Source organism: Mobula birostris, chromosome 14 (assembly GCF_030028105.1).
Source record: "Mobula birostris isolate sMobBir1 chromosome 14, sMobBir1.hap1, whole genome shotgun sequence".
NCBI lineage: Eukaryota > Metazoa > Chordata > Chondrichthyes > Myliobatiformes > Myliobatidae > Mobula > Mobula birostris.
In genome coordinates, this window is record NC_092383.1 from 40001095 (window position 1) to 40028770 (window position 27676).

At 40.7% G+C, this 27676-nt stretch overlaps 1 protein-coding gene across 3 annotated transcripts in view; it reads right to left on the reverse strand.

The window, feature by feature from the left end:
• Positions 1 to 8593: 8593 nt before the first annotated feature.
• Positions 8594 to 27676, reverse strand: part of mindy2 (MINDY lysine 48 deubiquitinase 2) — a 104465-nt gene continuing 85382 nt past the window's right edge. Inside the window, exons 7-9 of one of the 3 annotated variants that reach the window (XM_072278426.1) lie at positions 16932 to 17105; positions 12100 to 12246; positions 8594 to 9301 (exon numbers count right to left, since the gene is read on the reverse strand). In XM_072278426.1, the coding sequence (XP_072134527.1) occupies positions 9188 to 9301; positions 12100 to 12246; positions 16932 to 17105 (435 nt within the window). In that variant the 3' untranslated portion in view covers positions 8594 to 9187. Of the gene's footprint in view, positions 9302 to 12099; positions 12277 to 16931; positions 17106 to 27676 lie in introns of all 3 variants that reach the window. The other 2 variants (XM_072278425.1, XM_072278427.1) reach the window with 2 other exon arrangements.

The following is a 27676-nucleotide window of genomic DNA, read 5'->3' on the forward strand; positions in this document are numbered from 1 at the left end:
AACACTACCTGCCCCTCCACCCATCTTCATGTTACCTGCAAACTTGGCCACAAAGCCATCAATTACATCATCTAAATTATTCACATATAACGTAAAAAGAAGCCGTCACAACACTGACCCCTGTGGAACACCACTAGTCAGTGTCAGCCAGTGCTCTATTTTTCCTGTAATACCATGAGCTCTTACCTTGTTAAGCACCCTCACATGCTACACTTTGTCAAAGGTCCTCTGAAAATCCAAATGCACAACATCCACCAATTCTGCTTTGCCTGTCATGCTTTTTATTTCCTCAAAGAATTCTCACAGGTTGATAAGGAAATCTTTGGCCTATTTTATCATGTGCCTCCAAGTACCCCAAAACCACATTCTTAACAATGGACTCCAACATCATCACTGAGGTTGGGCTAACTAGCCTATAATTTCCTTTCTTCTGCACCCCTCCCTTCTTGAAGAGTGGAGAGACATAATGCAATTTTCTAGTCCTCCAGAACCATTTGGTATCTACTGATTCCTGAAAGCAATTACCAATGCCTCTACAATCTCTTCAGCTACCTCTTTTAGAACCCTGGGGTATAGTCCATCTGGTCCAAAGAGAGAAAAGAAATGGATCAGTATTTCATTAGAGGAAAAGTCTCAGACCTCAAACATTCCTCTCTCTGCAGACACTGGCTGACCTCCTAAGTGATTCCACCACTTTCTCATATCAGATTTCCAGCACCAGAATTGCTGTACCTTCTGTCAATGATGTCTGTGTTGACCATTATGCAAACCTAAACTATCCCATCCACCTTTGAGTAGTCTATTCCCTTCCCGTTAAATGCCCCTTAAACACCAATATTGTTTCTGCTTGCCACTTCCCTAGCAGCACAGTCTCAGCACCTCCCATTCTGTGTAAAAGTCCAATTTCCCCATACAAGGGTAGTGTAGTGGTTAGAACAACGCTTACAATTTAGGCAACCTAGGTTCAATTCCCACCACTGCCTGCAAGGAGTTTGTATGTTCTCGTGACCACGTGGGGTTCTTCTGGATGTTCCAGATTCCCCCCACAGTCCAAAGAAGTAGCAATCGTTAGGTTAATTGGTTATTGTAAACTGTACTGTGATTGGTCAAAGATTAAATTGAGCATTTCTGGGCAGTGTGGTTCTAAGAGCCAGAAGGGCCTATTCCATGCTGTATCTCAATAAATTAATTAAATTATTGATTATTCTTTGAATCTTCCATAAAGCTATGCCTCATAGCATTTGACATTTCTACCCTGGGAAAACAAGACTCTGACCATCTACCCTATCTATGCCTCTCATTTTATATGTATTTCCAGATCACCTCTGAGCTTCGAATGCTCCAGAGAAAACAAACCAAAGTTTGTCTGACTTCTCCTCTTCTCTAATCCAGGCAACATCACTGTGAACAACTTCTACACACTTTCCAAGGGGCTCTAATTCCTTCCTGTAATGTGGTGACAAGAACTGCAAATAATACTGCAAATGCAGAGTAACTGAGGTTTTATACAGCTGCAATATAACTTCCAGACTTTAATAATCTACAACCTGACCATTGAAGGCATTTATACTGTGCACTTTTTTTTACCACCTTAACTATGGGTAACTCGAGGTAATTTCTAAAGTAAGTACATGTTCGGCACAGTATTGTGGGCCGAAGGGCCTGTATTTTGCTGTAGGTTTTATGTAGTTCTATGTTAACTACTTGCACCACAAGATCCCTCTGTACATCAATGTTGTTAAAATTCCTGCCATCTACTGTGTACATGTGCATTTGACCTCCCAAAGGGCAACATCTCCAACTTGTCCAGTTTAAATCATATCTGCCATTTCTGTCGATATTTCCAACTTTTCTATATCCTTCTGAATATTTTAACACCAACCACAACTCCACTAATTTGTTTTGTCTGCAAATTTAAGCGGTCCACAATATTTTTGTCCAAAACACTTCTACATATCATAAACAACAGTACGATTCTTGCAGAACACCACTTCCAGCCACAATAACAACCCCACCTCCGTCTCTATGAAGCCTGTACACTTTTGGGATTCGCTTACTTTGTTGGAAGTTATATTGGGATCTATGCAGATAACGTCCAGAGCCCTAATTTCACCACTCCTCATCGACCTCCTCAAAAAACCATCAGGCCTTATGGTTTATAAGATATAACTTCCAACACAAAAGCTATCCAGGCAATCCCTAACAAGTCTGTAATTTTCCAGAAGTGGGGAGAACCTTTCTCTAGAACTTTCTCCAACAATTACCCCACTACAGATTGACAAGCCTGAAATTTAAAGATAGGCGGGGAGGGGTGATGTGGAGATTGTAGGGAATAAAGGAGAGGGTTGCTGGGTTCCAACTGCACTCTCGTCCAGTTGACCAATCCCATTCATTCACACATGGACTCCCAGGAGGATGACCAACAAATTTGGAACGTTAACATGAGGAATTCTGCAGATGCTGGAAATTCAAGCCACACACATCAAAGTTGCTAGTGAACGCAGCAGACCAGGCAGCATCTCTAGGAAGAGGTACAGTCGACATTTCGGGCCGAGACCCTTCGTCAGGACTAACTGAAAGAAGAGGTAGTAAGAGATTTGAAAGTGGGAGGGGGAGGGGGGAGATCCAAAATGATAGGAGAAGACAGGAGGGGGAGAGATGGAGCCAAGAGCTGGACAGTTGATTGGCAAAAGGGATATGAGAGGATCATGGGACAGGAGGTCCAGGGAGAAAGAAAGGGGGCGGGACCCAGAGGATGGGCAGGGGGTATAGTCAGAGGGACAGAGGGAGAAAAAGGAGAGAGAGAGAGAGAGAGAGAATGTGTGTATATAAATAAATAACAGATGGGGTACGAGGGGGAGGTGGGGCATTAACAGAAGTCAGAGAAGTCAATGCTTATGCCATCAGGTTGGAGGCTACCCAGACGGAATATAAGGTGTTGTTCCTCCAACCTGAGTGTGGCTTCATCTTTACAGTAGAGGAGGCCGTGGATAGACATATCAGAATGGGAATGAGGCGTGGAATTAAAATGTGTGGCCACTGGGAGATCCTGCTTTCTCTGGCGGACAGAGCGTAGGTGTTCAGCAAAACGATCTCCCAGTCTGCGTCAGGTCTCGCCAATATATAAAAGGCCACATCGGGAGCACCGGACACAGTATATCACCCCAGCCAACTCACAGGTGAAGTGTCGCCTCATCTGGACGGACTGTCTGGGGCCCTGAATGGTGGTAAGGGAGGAAGTGTAAGGGCATGTGTAGCACTTGTTCCGCTTACAAGGATAAGGGCCAGGAGGGAGATCGGTGGGGAGCGATGGGGGGGGAACGAATGGACAAGCGAGTTGCGTAGGGAGCAATCCCTGTGGAAAGCGGGGCGGGGGCGGTTGGTGGTGGGAAAGATGTGCTTAGTGGTGGGATCCCGTTAGAGGTGGTAGAAGTTACGGAGAATAATATGTTGGACCCGGAGGCTGGTGGGGTGGTAGGTGAGGACCAGGGGAACCCTATTCCTAGTGGAGTGGCGGGAGGATGGAGTGAGAGCAGATGTGTGTGAAATGGGGGCGATGCGTTTGAGAGCAGAGTTGATGGTGGAGGAAGAGAAGCCCCTTTCTTTGAAAAAGGAGGACATCTCCCTCGTCCTGGAATGAAAAGCCTCATCCCGAGAGCAGATGCGGCGGAGACGGAGGAATTGCGAGAAGGGGATGGCATTTTTGCAAGAGACGGGGTGAGAAGAGGAATAGTCCAGATAGCTGTGAGAGTCCGTAGGCTTATAGTAGACATCAGTAGGTAAGCTGGCTGTCTCCAGAGATAGAGACAGAAAGATCTAGAAAGGGGAGGGGTGTCGGAAATGGACCAGGTAAACTTGAGGGCAGGGTGAAAGTTGGAGGCAAAGTTAATGAAGTCAACGAGCTCAGCACGCGTGCAGGAAGCAGCGCCAAATGCAGTCGTTGATGTAGCGAAGGAAAAGTGGAGGACAGATACCAGAATAGATTTGGAACATAGATTGTTCCACAAAGCCAACAAAAAGGCAGGCATAGCTAGGACCCATACGGGTGCCCATAGCTACACCTTTAGTTTGGAGGAAGTGGGAGGAGCCAAAGAAGAAATTATTACGAGTAAGGACTAATTCTGCTAGACGGAGCAGAGTGGTGGTAGAAGGGAACTGGTTAGGTCTGGAATCCAAAAAAAAGCGAAGAGCTTCCTGATGGGGGATGGAAGTATATAGGGACTGGACATCCATGGTGAAAATAAAGCGGTGGGGGTCAGGGAACTTAAAATCATCGAAAAGTTTAAGAGCGTGAGAAATGTCACGAACATAGGTAGGAAGAGATTGAACAAGGGGGGATAAAACCATGTCGAGGTATGCAGAAACGAGTTCAGTGGGGCAGGAGCAAGCTGAGGCAATGGGTCTGCCAGAACAGGCTGGTTTGTGGATCTTGGGTTGGAGGTAGAAACGGGAAGTGCGGGGGTGTGGGAACTATAAGGTTGGTAGCAGTGGATGGGAGATCCCCTGAGCAGATAAAGTCGGTGATGGTGTAGGAGACAATGGCCTGGTGCTCCTTAGTGGGGTCACGATCGAGGGGTAAGTAAGAGGAGGTATCCGCGAGTTGTCGCTATGCCTCAGCAAGGTAGAGGTCAGTACGCCAGACTACAACAGCACTCCCCTTATCGGCGGGTTTTATAGTAAGGTTAGGATTAGTTCGGAAGGAGTGAGGTTGGAATGGGAACAAGGTGCGGTGAAGTGGGGAAGGTTGATATCCCGTCGGCAGTTAGCAATAAAGAGATCCAGAGCAGGCAGAAGACCAGAGTGGGGTGTCCATGAAGAGGAGGAGGGTTGAAGACGCCCATCCTCTGGGTCCCCCCCCCCTTTTCCTTCTTCCTGGCCTCCTGTCCTATGATCCCCTCATATCTCTTTTGCCAATCAACTGTCCAGCTCTTGGCTCCATCCCTCCCCCTCCTGTCTTCTCCTGTCATTTTGGATCTCCCCCTCCCCCTCCCACTTTCAAATCTCTTACTTACTCTTCCTTCAGTCAGTCCTGACGAAGGGTCTTGGCCTGAAACGTCGACTGCACCTCTTCCTAGAGATGCTGCCTGGCCTGCTGTGTGACATTTGGAACGTTATTCAGATTAATGACATGACCCAAATGAATTCATTTTACATAATTAAAAATTATTCTTCAAAGGTTATGAACATCTTAGTGCAAGCTATCAAGCGACCAATCAGTGCGCAGAGCCTCAAGAAAGGTTAGTAGACGGGCTATTGTGAAGTGACCAACAGAGAGAGAGTGGGACTGGTGTCAATCAACTGACAGAATGAACGATGAACAAGACGACTGTCACTCAGCCAGCAGGAGTGTGGCAGGCGGGGCTTCTGTTAGGAGGCGAGCTATAGAGATACAGGGAAGATCGGCAGGTTGCTGTCAATCAGCATCAAAAACAGGTCTGTGAAAGAACAGAATGTGTCAATAAAACAACGTCAAACACGTCACTGCAGGAAATTATTTTTTTTATTTTAGGCTGTAGTATTACCAATTTCAACATCATTCTGCAACAGAAGAGTTTGCACTAAATGATACCAAATAAATTAATGACAATCACTCGAAGTTTTATGCTCCAACAATGTAACATGATTCTCACTGCTTCACATATGAAACTGCGAATAAAGCCACATTTCACTCTTTTTGATGGTTATCTAGGCACTAATGGGTGTACAGTTCAGCTGGTAGAGCTGATTTGGTCACAGTATACCTTTTTCTAAAATTCCTTGCAAAATTTATACGTGGCTATCTGATGTTACTCTGTAATCTATGCTTGTTCTATGCCAAATAAACAGGAAAATAAGCTGCATAACGAGTCACGTTAGTGAATAAATGTGCATGTCAGTTTTCTGGTCTAACTGCAGAGTGCGTGGACAATTTGTCTTATCACGTGATTAAGTTAATTGTACTTAAGTTCCATGATGTACCGTATCTTCTCCATTTTCCCCCAACTGTTCCCTCATTTTCAACACTTTGGTTCAGTTTTCAACAGATCTCTCTCCAACCCCCCCCCCCCATTTTACATTATTCACAATACATATGATGCATTTTTATCCTCAATTCCCAGAATAAAAAAAAACAAATGAAAATACATACAATGCCTCAAATTTATTACTGTCATATGGAATCTTTAAAATTATGGCACAATATACTGCTGTCTCCTCCTATTCCTCCCAGACAGCACAAGATATATACCAAAAAGGATTAGGTATTCTGTCATTTTCGATGGGTTAATGCTAGAATTACAAACCGAAGAAAGTTGTCCACATTCAAAGTATTTTTCTTTTAAAAATCTAGTTAGTGTGCTGAGCGCAAATAAAATATTTTTGTGCTGCCTAAGGTAGGATAGGAGAATGAAAAACTTCACACAAGCCACAAGTATATAATGCACATCAAGGCAGTATGCTACATACATGTTTGGTCATAAATAAAATACAACAGAATGTCTTGTAATCAGCATCTGCCGCAAGGCAGACACTTACAAATGCACGACTTGTAACAGTACAGGTATACAATAATACAAGGAAAAGTGGCTGTCATTTAGAAGACAAAGATTACATATAGCAAATCATACTTCTTTTCCATCATGTATATTAAATACAATTCACAAGTCTTTTGGTAATTAAGTCTGAACATAAGCACAGCAACAAAACTCAAAGGTGCAACAGAAGTTTTTGAAAGTAACAGGTTCTGTGTCAATTCTTTTCTGTTATTTATGGTGAAATAGACAATAATGGCCCGAACTACATTGTGCAGTCAGTTGTAATAAACAATGAGAAACCCCAATACCCGCTGGTGTTGTAAGAGATTAAATCTCCAAAAGAGAACATAATATGTTTAAAACGACAGGCCAATATTCCATCATGAAAAATTAAATCGTAACATACAGCTTTTACTGAGCCATGAAATCTTAAATATTGAGCTCTCTCATGCACTGAATTTCAGTAAAGCATTCAGAACCTGCATTCAGAAAATCTGTAGCATTTCCTTTGCAGAATAGTTCAATTACACACACCCTTGTGGTAGACAAATGTGCAAAACAAAGTGAAATTTAAAGCATAATCAGCCCATAAGACTTTCAGCATTGTTTTCGATCCTTATGTGAAACATTTAGCATATTCAAACAGTCAAGTGCATGTACTGGGCTGTTTTATCAATCAAGGTATCACAAACAAGCCTACACTTGCAACTCTTTACAACGCCCAGCCCTCAACAGAAAGGGCAATGGAGCCTGCATTGACAGTAACTTTCAATTACACTTCCATTGTAAAATGGACTCGAAAGGGCTATTATTAGTAGCCAGTTGTATCACAATGCACAACCCTGCATCAGACTGGTCTAAATATATTCACAATTCAAAGAAAACACAAATAATTGCTTGGACAGGATTGCAAATAATTAGGTCCATACATATTTGAAATCCTGGTGCTTTTAGTATTAACATATTTTGATGAGGAACATAGGTATTTGTGTGAACATTTACCATATATACTACAACTGTCATGCACTATAAATGTGAGCTAATTCATAATACATCTGGGCAGTTCAATTTAATCTCCCTCAACAAGCTTTTGTTCCTGGTAAAGAATTCTTGATAAAAGGAAATTTCTAAGTACAATGTGATTCTTTAAAACACACAAAAAGGATACTCCGGGGGTGCTCACCTCAAAATAATTTAACAAAACTTCACAATGAATAAATATTTAGTAAACAGGTTAAATGCTTTATTCTCATCACTCAGGTTGTTGATCCTCTATTACACGGCTGCTTCAAGTACTCTAACTGAAGGTGCCTTTTAGAGGCATTCAAATAAATACTGGTCAAATGTATTAAAATCTACAAAACAGCGACATTATTAAAGTGACAATACTAATCAGCAACAGTATAAAATGATCCTTCAGATAAATTTCCTTCAATGTCAACTGTTTAGCGTTTAAGTGTCTTCCAGCAACAGAGCCCAGTGAACAACATATTTGGAACATCTTACCATCAAACAAAGGAAAAGCATTTAGCATATACAAAATCCACATGCGACTGTATCAAAGTTGTTTCTTTCGTCCTTAATATTTTAAAATTCATCCATTTCTAAATATTGGTCCCCTTGAGAAAAATAACTTTGCTACTGTCTATGGCATGGAATATGTTTGACCAAATAAACTTGAATGTATTAGTAAAGATAAAAGATCACAATGACCGGTAAATTACTCATCACCAAGGAATTCAAAACCAAGATGTCAGACACTGTAAAGCTGATGGCAGTTCTGCTTTTTACCATTCAATAAAAGAGATCAAACCCATGGAGAAGGGCTTGCAATATTCTTATCCAAGAAATACCTCTTAGCCAATCTGAAGCTATTTTCTTATTTGCCAGAAAGTATATTTAATCAAAATATTAAGCTTTTTGTTTTAAAATTGCTGATATTCAAATATGATGATCAAATATTTACTTTTAGGCATTTCCCCAGAGTGACTCTTGTTGGATGGAGCAATTTTAAAATCATGCAAAATGAGTATATCCAGTTAAAGAAAACTTGAAGCACGAAAGACCACCACTAACAAATATTTACCCCTCTCCTTGCATCCTTTATTGTGACTCATACAAAAAACTCATCATTAGAAAAGATTGTCCAGTTCTACAGCTGTCCTCCAGCAGAATTTGTGAACGACCTTTTAAGTTTTTTTGCCTTTATCTCCCTATGAGTTCAACTCTAGGAACAGTCAAGGAAAGCTAAAAATATTCTATTTTCTCTTATTGTAAGCAGAGAATGAAAAGTAAAGAAACCATGAAACCTGCCAATCATTGTCCTATAACAAAACTGAGGCTGTATTATTCAGAATAGCTTATTAGCTGATTGCATTAACTAATGCCAAATATTGAGGAGAGGCATGGTGATTTTACTGTTACATGTAAAGGTGCTTTCCACGTGTTTTAAACAACGATTTATGTCCAAATAAAATGTAACTGCATCAATCAATACGGTAGAAACTTCATTGTGAATATAGTGCATTGTGCAACAGAGAGTTTGGCCGACTGCATCAAAGAAGTCATCCTTTCACTTCTCAAAATACAAACAATTAAGGATCAGGCACAGACGGCATATCACTGGATTCTTTTAAGGGTTACACATTTAGTTTCTGGTAAATATTTTATCTCCATCACAAGAGAATACACTTGTCTTTTTCTTTCTCTCTTGCTTCCTTGCGCTGTTTCCGTTCGGTGCCTCCCGATTGTTTTCCAGCGGTTGCTGCTGCCTGTGATTGCTGCCCTTCCTGCAATGTTTGAGAAAATATTCATGCAACGTGAAAGCTGTCAAGTCATGTAAGTGCTGAAAGAGATTTGTAATTTTACAGAATACTAAACTGCAACCTCCAGGCAGCGTGCAACATGCACCCAGCACAACCATTCAAACCTTCACCACACTTCATGGTCCGCTCAGCAAGCTGGCTCATGTGGGAGAAAGAGACTAACTCATGTGGATAATCAAATTATTGAGGACAATATGGACAGTCTCATAATCAAAATGTTATTTGAAAAGGAAGTGAAGATGCCAAGTTCTTAATTTTTATTTTTATATGGCTTGTCCATATCAGAAGCCAATCACTATCAAATATTACTACTCATCCTGAATTGTCCTCCAGAAAGTGAACTTCTCCTGATCTGTTCCTGAAAGCCTTCCTGAGCTATTTCAGTGTTGGCCATGTGTTATGTTGAGGGAAACAGCAACCTACCACCAATTCACAATGGTGTAAGATCTGGCTTGCCCCTCCTTGATAATGGGGTCTGCAGGTTTTAGAAGTCACAAAAGCAGTCTTGCTGACTTTCCTAATGTGGCTGTTATTTGGTGGAAAGGCACTGGGAGCACCAGCAGGCTGGTTATGCACTATAAGCCACTGGTTCTTGCAGCCAGTTATAAGACCCTAAGACCATAAGACATAGAAGCAGAATTAGGCCATTTAGCCCCAGAATCTGCTTCACCTTTCAATCGTAGCTCCCCAGCCTTCTCCCTGTAACCTTTGATGCTGTGTCCAATCAAGAATCTATCAATATCTGCCTTAAGTTATGTGACTGGTCTACCTGGTCCAGGGTACTGACAGCAGAAGAATACAGCAACATCAGTGCCAGTGAACATCAGGGCATGTGGTTATTTGTACATGCCACTTTTCAGCACATTCTATAATGTTCTCCAGGCCCTGCTGCATACAAATAAGTAGTGCTTCATCTCCTAAAGAACTGAACACTGGGTGAAATTTAGAAAACATTTTAATTCACTAACAATGAGATCATTGATAACACAACTGAACCGGGATTAACAACCAAAACCGTTCTTTCCTTGTGAGGCCTGACTCTGCTGGAGTGTTTTCCACTTCAGTCTTCCCGTGGTGTTTTGATGCCACACTCGGTTACAAGCCATCATGACATCATGAGCAATCAATATCTGCTCACCCCTTTGGACCAATCAGGGTGAGAGCTGAGTGGATTGACAAAATCCATAACCATACTCAAAGAGAAGTTTAACAAGCTAGAATCACCTGTAATGGCACTAATGCAGAAAGAATGATTTCACAATCCATGTTTTATTTAATCAATGTTATTTTAGCTTGTGAATGGAAACAAAGATAAGCTCAAAGTATTTTAAGTCAATGAACTAGAAGTTTAGATCCTTAAGTAGCAAAATAACATTACTGCTTTCTAATAACATAATGTAAACACTATATTTCAGAAAGCTCATGACATGTATTATGGTGCATCACAGTGCACCAAATTCCTATGCCTATAAGAATTCAGCCCAATTTCCAAACATCTGACTGGGTAGGCAGATTGTTCATGACAGTCTGAACCGCCATCTAGTGGCTGGTTCAATAACAACAAAGGGTAAAACGTCTGAAATCAAGGCTGTAAAAACTTTAAATTGTCCATTAGTCTACTACAATGAATCTTTCAAGAATCTGAGGATATTTCATTTCAGCAAATTTACTGCTTTCCTATATCCTGCCGAACTGCTTCAACAAGCCATTAACATTGTAAAACACCTCAATACTATTCACAGGATCATTAACAAACTCAAATCAAGGTTGGACTCTCTATAAAGAGTTGATGTAATGTGCATCACAGATTTTTTTAGCGGAGTCCTGAAGAAACTAAGTTAGATAGATGAAGTTACAGGGAAAATGCCAGTGCCAAGGTTTCCAACAGGCAACAATGTAGCCACAAATTCTGAAGGAGTCAGAATAGGTCAGTGGAGATTGGGAGGGGGTGGAGGTTTGTTGGCAGGGAAGTGGGCAAGGTGGTATGAAGGTTGTGGTGAATGGGCAAATAGGGCAAAAGGGGAGAGTGAGAATTTGCAGATTAGAATATGGGCAGCAGAGTTTGGATTATTTCAAGTCTGTAGAGAATAGAATGATGAAGGCTGGTCTGGTGTGTATTGAAATTGTTACATTGAGTGCGAATCTAACATTAGAAGAATGTTTCAACAAATAAAGGAATTGGGGTAAAGTCAGGTGTTTCCTTAACCACTTATCCACAAATGCATCCAACTTGCCTTCACTTTTTGTTCTATTTGAATTAAACGTTTTCTCTGATAAATTCTCGACTAGTTTCTCTTGGATGATGTTTTCATTCATTCACCTTTCTTGTGCTTATCTTAGTTATTTTTCATGTTGCTCTATTTTTAATCCTTCACCGTTTGCTCCTTGCTGAGACCAATTGCCTATTTCTTTATCTCAAGTCCCTTTACCTTGTGTTATTGAAACCTGAAATCAGCCAGTTGCTCAGCAGCCTCCATCCTTAGGTTAGGGAACAATACTACATAAAAATGGTCAATGTATTTACCACCAAACTGCTTTCTACTTGGTAAAAGGTCACATGACAATTAGAAAATGCTGTAAATACTATGCATATCAATGATCCTCCTTCAGTTCAAATGGCAAATTATCAATTTGAAATGTAATCTGTTTCTCTCACCACAGATGCTGCCTCTCTACTCCAGTAATTCCAGCACTTTCCATTTTTAATCAACTTACTGTGTCCTTAGTTTTCCGCTTCACACTTACCAGTAAAATGTTATTACCTGGCTCTGAGCTGCAGCTGCTTGCTCCTGTTCATGATAGTACTGGGATGCTCGTCTGTCTTCTTCTTCCTGCAGTTTTTTTGCCAGCTCCAGATCACTAATTCCTTCAGGTATTTGCTCCCAGGTTAAATCCTGGCTTTGCTGTTCCTGTTGTAAGGACAAGGCCATCAGATAGTCCTGAGAGAAGAAATAATGTCCAATCAGGAAATCCCTGGATAAGGGATCAATAATTACCCTTAAAGTACTAATACAGTTTTGCTGATATGCAGCAATGTCAAGTCCCTAAGATCATAAGACATTGCAGCAGAATTAGGCCATTAGGCATATTAAGTCTGTTCTGCCATTGCATCATGGCTGATTTATTATGCCTTTCAACCTCACTCTCCTGCCTTCTCCCCTTAACCTTTGATGTGTTTACTAATCAAGAACCTATCAACTTCTGCTTTAAATATACTCAATGACCTGGCCTCCACAGCCATCTATGGCAATGAATTCGAATGGTTCCACATAAGGGTCGTCCTTCTATTCTGAGCCTGTGCCCTCTGGTCCTAGACTCCACTGCCACACCACTATAGAAAAACCAAGTAATAAACTAAAATGTGTGTGAACATTTTAAAAGGAGCTTCTTTGATTTTTAAAGTCTTACATTGTAATTTTACAATATACCAAAAAATTAAAATTTCAGCAAGTCCTTTCCATCAGAATTCTCTGCTTTCTTTAGTCAATGAACAGAATCTGGTGAACACTTATGCACATTTAACACATATATAAAATAAGCCCAAGGAAGTATGCGAGCTAGAAGCTTTAAAATGTAGCCATGGGCATAGAAACCAGATCACAAAGCACTGGTTTCAGGTAGAAAGTCCAATTGTCATGACTAAGATCCTATTAATTGAGCACACTAGCAAGAGTCAATAAACTACAAGGGAACAGCATTGATTAAATCATTATAGTTGTGTTATAAACGCTTTCGTTTTTGCTTGTTAAATTGGAAACATTGCTGGAGTACTGATCTGAGTGGAATGCTGGGGGGCTGTTCAATAAACAACAAAAATTACAGCACAGAAATAGGCCATTTGGTTCAACTATTCATTACCAACAACTTTGCTCTGGATACACCTTTTCCTACTTCATTAAACCCTTTTAACATCATCCTCCTATCCCTGTTGTTAATTTTATGTATTCATTTTATCCTTAAATACAGATATAAGGTAGACCTCAACAGCTTAATGTAGGAACAAATACTTTGTAATTACTCAAGAGTAACAACCAGAAATTCCCACTCTCACTGTAAAAAGGGGATATCAGTGGGTTTATTACTGGCACCAAATTCAAGAGAGGTTCTAAATGCACCTTTGCCCCTTCTCATCAGTAAAACAGTTCTGTCCGGCCTAGTAGCTAAGCCCACGTGAAGACCAAGAGTTGAATTTGGTTGTCAGTGGCTGTTAGAGACGCACGCCATTTGGAGCACTTCATAGGTAGTGGGAGCTTATCCTACTATCATCTACGGCTATTTCAACCTCAAGAACTACTGACGCCTCAAAAATAGTTGCTTCAAGCTTGGACGGCAGCCCACCTATGAGAAGGAAAATTCTGATTTTAAACCTCCGCTGCCTTGTGGCCATACCCACCCATGGGAAAGGCTTCAGGAGTAAACCCCAAGGAAGAGATCCGGAGCCGGGGTCCTTAAGGCAGTTTGATGTTGTTTACAACTTCACTCTGGCAACCTCTGTGACGGCACTGGTGCCAAGCTGTATCGGTCTTGCCCTTCCCTTGGACTACATCAGTGATATGGGGGGAGGGGGGACCCGCTGCATGGGCAATGGTTCTCCAAATCTTCCCGCCCAGGCTTGCGCCCTGGACATGACACAGTCCACCAGAGGTGCAAACCCTGATCCCCTGGGATCGATGGCTGCCTAAATGCAAAAGTGGAAATATTCCAAAGAAACTAAAATTTCTACTGTCCTTTTACTGCAAACAAATTTCAACCCACTTACTGCAATAGTTGTAATACCAACAACTTATCAAAATGATTTTAATTAATTAGTCTGAACCTGACATTGGAATTCAAATTTCAGAAAAATATCTGAAGTGTCATCAGCACATCCATTTGAAAGTAAGGGCAGTATTATTTTTAATCATATTTCTGTAGAGTTTTAACAATACAAGGAAACTTAGGACATGGAGCAAGAGTCAAGTAACAAAATGAAGTTTGAACAAATTGTTCAAAGGAAAACGCAAATGAAATATTCTGATACTGGAAGTTTCGACAACAACTGGCTCTTTGAAAGTTTTTTTTTAAAAACTTGCCAAAAATTTCCACACATTTTTGTGCAAGGAACAAACACCTGATGTGTTGGAATGGCAGAAATGTATCTGAAGTTATTACAGAAGTTGTGAAATGGAGAAAATATGTATAAAACAGGCATTTCATTTAAAAGCTTACTAGTTAAGCTCTACGGTGGAGTCATGGTTAGCTGGACATTTGCAGCTGGGGGGGCAAGTTCAGAGTTCAATTCCAATGTCATCTGTAAGGAGTTTGTACGTTCTCCCTGTGGAATATGTGGATTTTCTCCTAGTGCTTTGGTTTCCTCCCAGAGTCCAAAGAACAACCAGACAGTAGGTTAATTGGTCATTGTAAACTGTCCAATGATTAGGCTAGGGTTAAATTGGGAGTTACTGGGTGGCATGCTTGAAGGATTGGAAGGGTCTACTCTGCACTATCTCAATCAATCAATAAATGAAACTGATCAGATGCATTTACAGAGATAATGTACGTTTTGCATATTTCAATGACCTTTCTGCTAAGTCAGAAACCTTCACAAGAATAATTACTAAATCGTCCTTGGCAGACAACTTCTATATTCTCTCTTTTCCCCTCTCATTCCAACAATGATGCCTCAAAAAGGTATGATGCTGACTCAATTCATTGGTGGTTCTCACAATTCAAAAACCATCTGTGTACCAAATTAAAAGCCCTAATTGAAGTTAGCTTTCACATACAGGGCTGCAGATGAAGGCACTAAGAACAGTTAAACTCATTAATCAGCCTTTGCACAATTGATTAACTACACTTATCATCCCTCTTTTCAATTGTTCCACAAAGATGCCAGTTTGCTTTTGTACCCCTCTATCAACTCCTCCCTTTCTTTACCACAGTTGCTACTTTTGATTTCCAAGGCAATTCTTTTCAAATGTTCTCTCAGCTTTCAACCACAGCAGTTTATTCCCTACCCACTGCTCCATCCGAAAACCAATTTCCCCCAGGATCAATGAAGTATGACTATGACTATCCCACCCCCACCACAGAAGACTCATTTTCTTAGTTTATTAATGTGAAGAGTTGAGGATGATGACCACCATAAAGGTTACCATGTATAAAGTAACTTTAAATACATATGTTTGGAGCAATACAATACGTTTTGGAAAATGGATACTGATCAAATGCATTAACGCAGGTTAACAAGCTACATAGTAGAGGCTCACCTGTAACAATGAATCAGAATCAGGTTTAACATCACTGGTATAGGCCATGAAATATTTTGCAGTAGCAGTACAGTGCAATATATAAAACTATAAATTACAATAAGAAATAAAATAAGTAAAATAAAATAAAACATTAAATTAAATAAGTAGTGCAAAAATAGAGCTAAAAAAATGAGGCAATGTTCATTGTCTTTTCAGAAATATGATGGCAATGGGGAAGAAGCTGTTCCTAAAACTTTGAGTGTGTGCTTTCAGGCTCCTGTATCTCCTCCTTGATGGTAGCAATGTGAAGAGTGCATTTCCTGAATGATGATAGTCCTTAATGATGGATGTTGCCTTTTACCTAAAAGTAACTGATGAAGGTGCAGGACAGTTGCGGTGTGGCTTGTACAGGCCAATTTGAGGTGGCGGGACCTAAGCATGACAGCGGGGATTGAACTAATGTTTGGCCATTGCTGGAACGGACCTGGAGGTGATTCGGACTGAGGCAAAGCAAGACAGAGTTGAAGAGGCACCCGGGCTCGAGAGCGAGGAAAGACCCAAGGTTTCATTGATTTAAGCGCCGAGCCAAATTGAAAAGGTCAGGTACAGTCCAAATCGAGACAGCGTGGCCCAGGCCCAAGAGCGTACTGGTGTGGCAGGGCCTGGGTGCAAGAGCAAAGAACAACCCAGGGTTTGGATGATTTAAGCGCCAGGCCAGACTGAAAAGGTCAGGGTGTCAGGGTTGGAAGCGAGGGACAGGCCAGATTTGGATGACTTAAGCACCAGGCCAGATTGAAAAGGTCAGGCTGTCAGGGTTGGAGGCGAGGGACAGGCCAGTTCAGCTCATTACTCCACGAGGTTTACTCATTTCCATGTTGAACTGAGCCTGTGGCCTGCAACTAGCGGACTACTAGATCAGCTGCTGGCTTTCTGTCTGTACACTCACTTTCATGAACTTCAGTTCTGAATGCTATTTGCTTACTTTTATTGTTTGCACAGTTTGTTTTTCGTTTTTCCTGCACATTTTTTTTAATTGATTCTGTTGGATTTCTTTGTTTTGTGACTGCCTGTAAGGAGACAAGTGTCAAGGTTGTATATAGTGTACATACTTTGATAATAAATGTACTTTGAACAATATAGAAACATTTTTTTAAAAAATCAATACACCAAGTACTGTAGTAGGTTCACCCAAATGGGTGGATAACTCGCTTAACTGCAGTATCATTGAAAGGCTGCCTACCTAAAGGTTTACTGTCTCCGATTGACCCAAGCAATATCTCAACTTTTTTTTCTGTTTTGACTTCAGACATTTAGCATCTGCAGTTTCTTTGCTTTTCAGTATCTAAATGCACCATATGGCATACCTGATCTATTTGATCCTGCTGTCCTTTGTACACAGTTTCTGGGTCAGATGGAGGTCTCAGATGAAAATCAGAGTCACAGAAATTCCCATCTCCATCCACATTGTGCAAACTTTCCCAGACCACTTTCTCTTCTGTAAGGAAGCCCTGGTCCGTCACCAGTAGGTAGAGTTGGCCCTAATAAATTAGCAAGCAAATATTGCTTAAATGTGCAAAGCAGAACTCAGAAAATCAAAATCAAAAATTGAAGGAGCCTTGACCTAAAATGTTTGTTTCTCTTTCTACAGATGCTGCCTGAACCACTGTGCTCTTCTGGTTTTATTTCATTCAACTTGGACTTCATTTTGCAGACTCTTACTAGAGCAAGCAGTAAAAAAACATGTGGAAGATTTAACCATCCCAGGTAACTAATCATTAAATTCATAACAATTCCTATTCTCTGGATGAACAAAGATAACTTTTTAAAAAATAATTCCATGGAATACTAGGCCATTTATAGCTTAATTCAGAAGAAAAGTTAAAAGTTTGGCCTGTGTGTTATTCTCAGAAAGAATATTATCTCAAACATGCCTTAAAGTTGGTATCAGTTGAGATTAGCACACATCACAATGCCTTTTCCAAAAGTATAATGCAGAACTATACCCCAAACTCCAACAACTCAGTTGTTTCTTATCCAAAATGGAAACCAGCCCTCCAGGCCAGGTGCCTCCACCCACTCTCTTCCAACCACACCCTAACCCCTATCACTCAGCTCCCTCCCCTCACCTCCTATCCCACCCCTCCCTCCTGCAGCCAAATGAAACTATCTCAGATTGTAATTACTGAGGTCTTACCAGGTTCATGAAATTCAAGAATTCAAAGGCAATTAAAGGTGACTGGTGTAAAAAATTAAACATTCACACTGGCACTATCGTGTGATTGAGACAGTTGGCCTGATCCACACTCAATCCATGATATTGCATTTGTTATGTGCCAACAAATTGATATCAATTCCTTTTTGATATATTTAAATCAAGTCTACATACTGTTACCCTCTACTCAATATAACAGTTGAAAATTTAGCCATTTCAATACTCACACAACAAGCCACTCCAGGGCAAAATCAAGTCCAGACATTAAAAACCTAAATAAGTACATATTGTACATTCTCTATTGAATGCTTTTGACCGATTTTTTTCTCAGTTTTTCTTCTCAACAAAAAGTTGCCATCTTTACCTTTAAGTACTTGTGCAAAGTATTGCATAAAGTATTTGTGTCAAAGGGTCATTAATAAAATACATTTCAAGTGAAAAAGATACACATGCACATTAACTCCCTAATCACATTTTTCTTTTCACATGCCATAATAGTCATAAGAAACCAATTTTACCAAGGAATACAGTTGCTATTTCCTTTCAAAATGGATATTTCTGTACTTTTACCAAGGAATACAGTTGCTATTTCCTTTCAAAAGTACAGAAATATCCATTTGGCTACTTTGGGAAATAATACATTGCTTTTAGTTACAGAATTGGACAGAATTCATTCAGCACAACAGATGCGGTTTTGGAACATCATACAAATTCAGAGTTCAAATTCACATAGTTATCAAGTATATTAAAACATATAGTGAAATGTATAATTTGCATTAACAACCATCGCTTCTTGGCCTTTTGGCTAGGATCAAGTGTGTAGTAACAACCAACACAATGCAAGGATGTGCTGGGGACAGCCTGCAAGTGTTGCCCACATTCTGACACCAACATAGCATGCCCACAATGTTCAATAGAGCAACACTACAATGGCAAAACAAGCCCCCTTTCTCCCTTCCCCTGACCCATCCACTCTCATCCGCAGCAGGTCTCCAATCCCAGAACAGGATGCCTCCGGGCCTTCAACCTCTAGTCCCTGGCCCAGACTCATAGACACTGGGCCTCCAAGCTCTGAATATGCTGACCCAGGGGTTACGACCTTTGGGTCCCAACTTCCAGACTCACCTTCGGTATCAATTCCAGGACTTGCCGATCACAGGGCTTTGAATTCCAAACTTGCATGGATCTCCAACACCAGGACTTGCCAACAAGCAAATTGTGTTTTGTGCCCTCAATGACCTCTGAACCTGGGACTCACCAACTGGCAGGTGGGGTGGGGGGGGGGGGTGCTTAGTGGTTACCAGCATTGCTCACAGGGCCTGCTGACTTTGATCATTGATTGTGGGGATCATTAGTCTATGACTTAGTGCCTGCCAATGTGATATCCGGCCACAGGGATCATTGGCCTTCTGCCATGGAGTGCTCCAACCTGTGCTGGTGCTTCTGCTATGACTCTTCATTTACTGTCCCTTATTTCTAACTCCCTTCATCCCTGACCCTAAACTCTAACCTGTTCTCTAATTCTCCACGATATCCACCAAAACCACTCCTATAAATTTAAATAACAAGCAAGTCTGAGTCATGACCTCAAAAGATATAGCAACTCAGCACCATCTTAACTGGAAAATGGGAGACAGGAAGAAGTTGAATTCAGGTGACTGACTCCACTAGAAATGGGAGTCCTACACACATCCATAGCGATATTAAATTTGTCATTTGCCTTCATCAAATCTGGGAAAGAGCTTTGATACAAAACATTACCTCAGTCTCACTTTACAAAAATGCTGTCCAACATGCTACATGTTTATAGAATTAAGTTTTTATTTGATTTTCAGTTCTGCATTCTTTTACCTTTGCAGAAAGAATTGACTTGGCTGAAACTGCACATGGACATTTAACATGCAACAGCACTGACATTAGGAACAAATGCAACAATTTCTTTCTGCATTTGTTTCAGGGTATGCCAAAGTCATTAGTTTAAATATTCTTATATTGGCCTCGCTTAGCACTTGCTCCTCACGGCTCCAAACCACCAGCCATCCCACAAGTGGAGGCATCCAGACCTATCGACATCACGTCCAGCAACCTTAGACAGGGCTCTGCTTTGGCAGCTTTGACAACTTGTGCTGTTGAAAATGTGAAACTACTTTAAAAATACATTAAAACACTGTTAAGTAAAACCAAATATATAGTGGATATAAGGAAAACTAAATGATAAACAGCAACATAGTGTAAGTCAGAAATCCATTTCAAATGAATGGGGCTAGGTAAACCAGAGGGCCCAGGTGGGAGGTGTCTAACCCCTGAGGTCAATACGTTGCATGAGCTAATGACAACATTTAGTCCATCCAATGTGTGAACGGTTTCTCTCTCTACTGACACCAGCTGACCTGCTGAGTACTTCCATCATTGTCTGTTCTTACTTCAGATTCCCAACCTGCAGAGTATTTTGCTTTTCCTGGACTTAATACTCAATTTGGGGCAGAGTGAAATTAGATGTGCCCACTTCCGGCTTCCAACATGTTCCATATTTCTGCTCTGAAATTTGTAATACACTTCAGGTTGCTAGTGGTTCTCCATGAGACTGCCAGCTAGGTGTGACCAATGTCCAGCCAGTTACATACCAAAGGTGGCAGCAAATTATCATACAACATAGCATTAATAATGCAAATTATCTGGGCAGATAATCCACTTTGTCACCAATGCAGGGAGGAAGGAAATATACTTGCCAGTACTCAAATTAATAACTCACTTTCTGTCTTTGAACAGTATTGAACAGTGCCATAAACAGATGACAATGACAGGTTTCATCATTTATTGCCATCGTTAATTATGTATTCTCTTCTCTCTCACCACGCCATTCTCAGGCAACCTGCTCAAATCTTCATTGTCTTCTACTGAAATTGTAGTTGTTGCTAAATCAGAGAGATTTAAACTTACTCAATTTATATGGTATATGTTTCAATAAAAAATATTATTTTAAAAATGATGCTTAATATTTACATGTAATGAAGAAGCAATATATTCACCTAAAATTTAATTTTTGGCCTAAACTTCTACTAAACTTCTATTAAACAATAAATTGAAATATTAGTGACTTAATCTATCTGAGTATTCAACCTAAACAAAAATGACTAGTGCTTTGGGTGTTAATTACCATATTGTTAGGATTTTGGATGAAAAGAGTTACAATGATCCCAGAAAATAAATTAAGTCTATGCCCTTCCTGTTTCGAATATTAAAACTTGGCGTAGCCAAGTGGTTAAGGTGTCGGTCACTTGTTCGAGCCTCAGCTGAGGCGTGTTGTGTCCTTGAGCAAGGCACTTAACCACACATTGCTCTGTGATGACACCGGTGCCAAGCTGTATCAGCCCTAGTGCCCTTCCCTTGGACAACATCGGTGGCATGGAGGGGGGAGACTTGCAGCATGGGCAACTGCCGGTCTTCCATACAACTTTGCCCGGGCCTGCGCCCTGGAAACCTTCCAAGGCACAAAATCCATGGTCTCACAAGACTAACGGATGCCTATATTGAATATTCTAATAAGACAGGCCAAAAGGCGATTTTTTTTGTTCTCCCACTGCCACCTATACATGATTGCTGTTCAACCCGAGAGTAGTACAACATTCATACAGCAAGTGGCCTGGTATTGCAAATCAAGCTGTATGATATGATGTCAGCATGAAGGATCAGAAGGTAAAAATGTATTTCAAAGTATTACATGCCTCACAGAAGCAGATTAAGCTATCTATATTGAAATGATATATAATTGCAAAATAAATACATTCCTTGAGATAGATACAAAATTAAATTTTTAAGCCCTCTGTCAAATTTTTATCAGAGTTAGAGATTTACATCACAGAAAGAGACCTATCCTAATTCCCCCTATGCTGTGTCTATTCAAGTGATCTCTAAAGATAGTGATTGCATCCGATTCCACCATCTCCTCTCCAGCATGTTCCAAATATCAACCATTCACTGGGGGAAAAAATTCCCCTCTAATGCCTATTTTAAAGGTTCTGGGGCACAAATTTTAAAAACTATTATACAGCATGATTTTAACATGACTTGTACAATTCCTTATTTTTTTCCATTAGAATAACAAAAGAAACATTGCTATTTCAGCACTGAAATTATGTCAATTATAAAAAAAAATCATGTGCACAGTGATCTCAAGCATGCTTATCAAGCAGAAAATGTTCCAGTTTGGAATGAGTAATTTGTTCAAGTATAAATAAAACAAAATAGAACTAGACTAGAATTGTGGGAAAAACTGCAAATGTAGCTGCCATTTCCTGAAGAATTAATGAAAAGTTTTCAGCTCTTGTTCTTGATATTTATTGCTTATTTCTTTCTTTCTTTTGTATTTACACAATTTGTTGTCGTTTACACATTGGCTGTTTGTCCATCCCGTTGTGTGTGGCCTTTCATTGATTCTATTATGTATTTTGGACTAACGGAGAAAGGCCGCAAGAAAAAAAACCTCAGGGTTGTATATGGTGACACATATGTACTTTGATAACACATTTACTTTGAACTTTTGATTTTCAAATATTTATTCGCACCACAGTATTATGCCTCGACATAACTTAATATCTTTTGTAAGTTTATTTTTTATAAGAATTGGCTTTATACTGCAAATTAACCAATGTTTTAAAAAATCAGCTTCTGTCAGCTGTGGACCACAATATTTTCTGCGATTGTAGTTGCTTTTTGTCAAAGGGTTTGGATAGAAAATTCAGACAATCTCATGCTTTTTGTTCAACTTACATTCATTTTCTATGCCCATACTGAAATGCAAAGCTCAAGAGTCAGCTGGTGGACTAAAGTGTGAATCCAGGCACATGTGAGATGAGACCTTAGATCACTTTGTAGTCGTGCCATCAACTGCATGCTACCACAACTGATCATCACAAGCCAATTTCTGAATAGAATTATAGATCCTGTGAAAGAAGCCAGGGGAATCATTGGCTGACTTATTTTGAATAACTTTACATTTAAGATGATTTAAACTTGAATTTTTTTTTTCAAAATTTTATATTAATTGTTAGTTAATTTGAACACCTATTAACAGCAATGAGCTTCCGTGGATCATCAGGGTGTTCTGGGAACAGGCCTCCAGATTAAATAGAGGAGATCTATTCAGAGTACAAAGGCAGCTCTCCCTAATGAGACCTCTCAACAGTACTAAAGGACAGTCACCTTGACCAGTCTTTAAATTTTATTTTTAAAGAAACAGCATATTGAATGAAATCACTAAGTTTGCTGAAAGAGCAGTGTCAATTTTCCCCAATGGCTAAGTGATAATGCTTCAATTTCTCAATAAATTCAAGTTATGGAAGACAAGAATTGGAGAGAAGTCAGTATACTGTCCATATCAATCAGAGATTGAATATGTCATTGGAATATGAAGAGAGAGATGGAAAGTAAATTAGTGCATGATGAAGTAGTTTACTGATGCAAAGCTCATTCCATAGTGTGAAACTGTTATACATAGTGTTAGAATGTTTTAAGATACACAGCACTTGATTTGCAGGAGAACCTGCTTGTTTTGGGCTTGAAAAGGTCAACAGATACAGACCTCACTGCAGCAGGGTGTACTCTGCTTTAACAGGAACACCATCAAAATTGATTCCATTTTTACTTTATCAAAGGCATTCTTTAAGTATGTCTTATTTTACCATATGCTAAACACTTGGAACTGTGAACTCATTTCTGTCTGGACATCTTTTTGACCTTTGCTGAACTTTGCAGCGAGCTTGAGATATTGTGCTTTACTAGTCTCTAGGCAAAGGCCTATAAAAAACAAATACACCATTGTTGGAGTGAACAGTGTTAGACGAGGAACTTGAGGCTACAACTCAACAGACAGAATCTAAAGTAAGTTCTGATAAGTTTCTTTCTTTTTTTTTGTCTATTAGGCCTGGCTACAGTAGTGAGAATGCTTCTAGAGCCAGTGGTGTGTTCTTCATGTCAGATGTGGGAGATCTCCAGTCTCCCTGATAACTAGATCTGTGTGAAGTAGATGTATCTGCAGTACTTTACAGTCATGTTAGGGAATGGGAGCTGCAGTTGGATGTCATTTGGCTCAAAGGAGAATGAAGAGGTGATAGATAAGAGCCATGCGGTAAGCAGAAGAGAAAAGGGAATCGGCAGTGCCCCTCAATAACAAGTATACCACTTTGGATACTGTAAGGGGTACTACCTACCAGGGGAAAGCTGCAGCAATCAGATCCCTGGCACTGAGCCTAGCTCTGTGGCTCAGAAGGGGGAGAAGAGGAGTGCAGTGGCGAATGTATAAAGTTCAAAGAAAATTTATTATCGGAGTACATATGTCACCATACACCCTGAGATTCATTTTCTTGCAATCACAGTGAATACAAGAAACGCAACAGAACCAATAAAAGACCACATCCAACAGGACAAACAACGACCAATATGCAAAATAAAACAAACTGTGCAAAAGGAGAAAGAAATAATAATAAATAAATAAACAATTAATAGAGAACATGAGATGAAGAGTTCTTGAAAGTGGGTCCAGTTCAGTGAGGAGTGAATGATGAAGTTATCCCTCTGGGTTGGAGTGATAACTGTTCCTGAAACTGGTGGTGCAGGTCCTGAGGCTCCTGTACCTTTTTCCTGATGGCAGCAGCAAGGAGACAGCATGGCCTGGATAGTTGGATGTCCCTTGATGATGGATGCTGCGTTTATTTATTGAGATACAGCGCGGAACAGCCTCTTCTGGCCCTTCGGGCTGTACTGCCCAGCAACACCCAATTTAACCCTAGCCTAATCATAGGACAACTTACGATGACCGATTAACCTAGTAACCAGTGTGTCTTTGGGCTGTGGGAAGAAACCAGAGCACCTAGAGAAAACCCATGCGGTAATGGGAAGAACGTACAAACTCCTTACCCAGGTCACTGTGTATGTATGTATATATTTCCTTTATATACAGAAAGGAATAAACTGCCTATAGATACTGTTACCTGCTGAGTTCCTCCAGTGTTTTGTGGGTGTTACTCTGGATTTCCAGCGTCTATGGAATCTTGTGCGTTTATGATTTAGTACTCCATATGCCTTCTTCTGCAGCAGCATTCCAGGTAGATGTGCTCAATGATGTGGGACGACTTTAGCCATGATGGACTGGGCCTTATTTACTACTTTTTGTAGGTTCTTCTGTACAAAGGCATTGATGTTTCCATACCAGGCCGTGATACAATCAGCCAATAAACTGTCCCCCAGACATCTATAGAGGTTTGTCAGAAGTTTTAGATGACATGCTAAATTGCTGCAAACCTAAGAAAATAGAGGCAATGCCATGTTTTCTTTGTAATGGCACTTGTGTGTTTGACTCAGGACAAATCCTCTGGAAAGGGTCAGCAACTTTAAATTCATCGGTGTCATCATATCAGAGCATTCGTCCTGGGAACACCAAAGAATTTAAAGTTACTGACCCTCTGCACTTCTGATCCCCCAATGAGGCTCATGGACTCCAGTTTCAATAATCAGCTCCTTGGTCTTGCTGACATTGAGTGAGAGGTTGTTGTTGTGGCACTACTCAGCCAGACTTTCAGTCGCTTCTATATTCTGATTTGTCACCACCTTTGATTAGGCCAACAACAGTGACATCATCAGCAAACTTAAATATGGCATTAGAGCTGTGCTCAACCTCACAATCATAGTACAGCAGAGGGCTAAGCGCACAGCCTATTTTGCACCTGTGCTGATAGAGATTGTAGAGGAGATGTTGCCAATCTGAACTGACTGGGGTCTACAAGTGATAAAAATTGAGGATCCAGTTGCATAAGGATTTAGGACTTGAATCTTGCTGATTAGTTTTGAGGGGATAACCGTATTGAATGCTGAGCTGTAAACAATGAAGAGCATCCTGATGTATGCATCTTCGCTGTTCAGATGTTCCAGGATTGAGTGAAGGATCGATGAAATAGCATTTGCAGATGACCTGTTGTGACAGTAGGCAAATTAGAGTAGATCCAAGTCACTTCTCAGGTGGGAGGTGATATGTTTCATCACCAACTTCTCAAAGCAGTTCATCACAGTGAATGCAAATGCTACTGGATGGTAATCATTCAGGCAGGTTACCACATTCTTCTTAGGCGCTGGTATAATCAAAGCCTGTTTGAAGTAAGTGGGTAACTAAGACTGCAGAAGTGAGAGGTTAAAGATATCTGTGAACACTCCAGCTACTTCATCAGTACAGGCCTTTAGTACTTGGCCATGTACCCTGTATGAGCCAAGTGCTTTCTGTGGGTTCACCTTCCTGAAGGATGCTCTCAAGTCAGCCTCAGAGACTGAAATCACAGGGTCATTGGGGGCTGTCAGAGTTCGTAAAGGTGCCTCCATGTTTTGATGGTCAAACCTAGCATAAAAGGCATTGAGCTCATCTGGGAGCAAGGCCTTGTTGTTACCTATATCGCTTGGCTTCACTTTGTAGGAGATGATAGCATTCAAGCCCTGCCACAGTTACCGAGTATCCTTTAATGATTCAACTTTGGTCCAGAATTGGCACTTTGCACATGAGAGGGCTTTCCGGAGTTCATACCTGGACCTCTTGTACTTAACTTGATCGCCAGACCCGAACGCCACTGATCTAGACCTCAGCAGATTGCAGATCTCATCGTTCATCCAGGGCTCCAGTCAGTGTGGGTGAAAGTCAGAAACAGGAAGGGAGCAATTACTCTACTGGAAGTATTCTATAGACACCCCTCCTGCCCCCAAATAGTAACAGAGACACTGAGGAATAGATCAGGAGGCAGATTCTCTAAAGGTGCGTAAAAAATAATAAGAGTTGTTGTCATGTTGGACTTCAACTTCCCTAATAATTAAGTGGCATGATGGTGTAGCTGTTAGCTTAAAGCTTATAGAGCCAGTGATTGGTTTAATTCCCTCTACTGTCTGTAAGGAGTTTGTATGTTCTCCTCATGACCACATGGGTTTCCTCCCACATTCCAAAGGCTTATTGGTTAGTAGGTTCATTAGTCACATGGGTGTAATTGGGCAGCACGGGCTCACTGGGCTGGAAGGGCCTGTTTCTGTACTGTATCTCTAAATAAAATAATAAAAATTAAAATATTGAAAGACATATCCTTAGTGCTAAAAGTTAAGATGGGGTGGAATTTGTTAGGTATGTCCAGGAAGGATTCCTGATGCTAAGTATAGACAAGCTGACTAGAGGAGGGGCCATACTGGATCTGGTGCTAGACAGTGAAGCAGGTTAAGTCTCAGATCTTTCAGTGGATGAGCATTTTGAAAACAGTGACAATTCCTTGAGCTTTACCACAGTCTTGGATCGAGATAGAAACAGACAGCATGGGAAAGTGGGGGAGGAAGAATTATGATGCAATTAAACAGAAATTGAGAACGGATATACTCAGGGAAATGCACAATGGAAAAGTGGAGGTTGTTCAGGAAACGCTTGCACAGGTTTGTCCCATTGATGAAGGAAAGGACAGTAGGTTGACAAGACACATGGGACATCTAATCAAGAGGAAGAAAGAAGGTTTAGGTTGGTTCCTTAAGGTTCCAGTAACTGGGGCTGGTAGTGAAGATAAATTCCTATTACCAATTAAAATGCTTCCAATGGTGTACATCTCAAATAGCCTCTGACAACCAAGTCCAGCTCTTGGCCTTCACTTCTGACTTAACTACCAAGCCCAGCAGGCAACAATTATGCCAGTGCCAAAGAAGAATAATGTGGGCTGCCTTAACGACTATCGCCCGGTAGCACTCACATCGACAGTGATGAAATGCTTTGAGAGGTTGCTTATGACTAGACTGAACTCCTGCCTCAGCAAGGACCTGGACACATTGCAATTTGCCTATCGCCACAATAGGTCAATGGCAGACGCAATCTCCATGGCTCTTCACACGGCT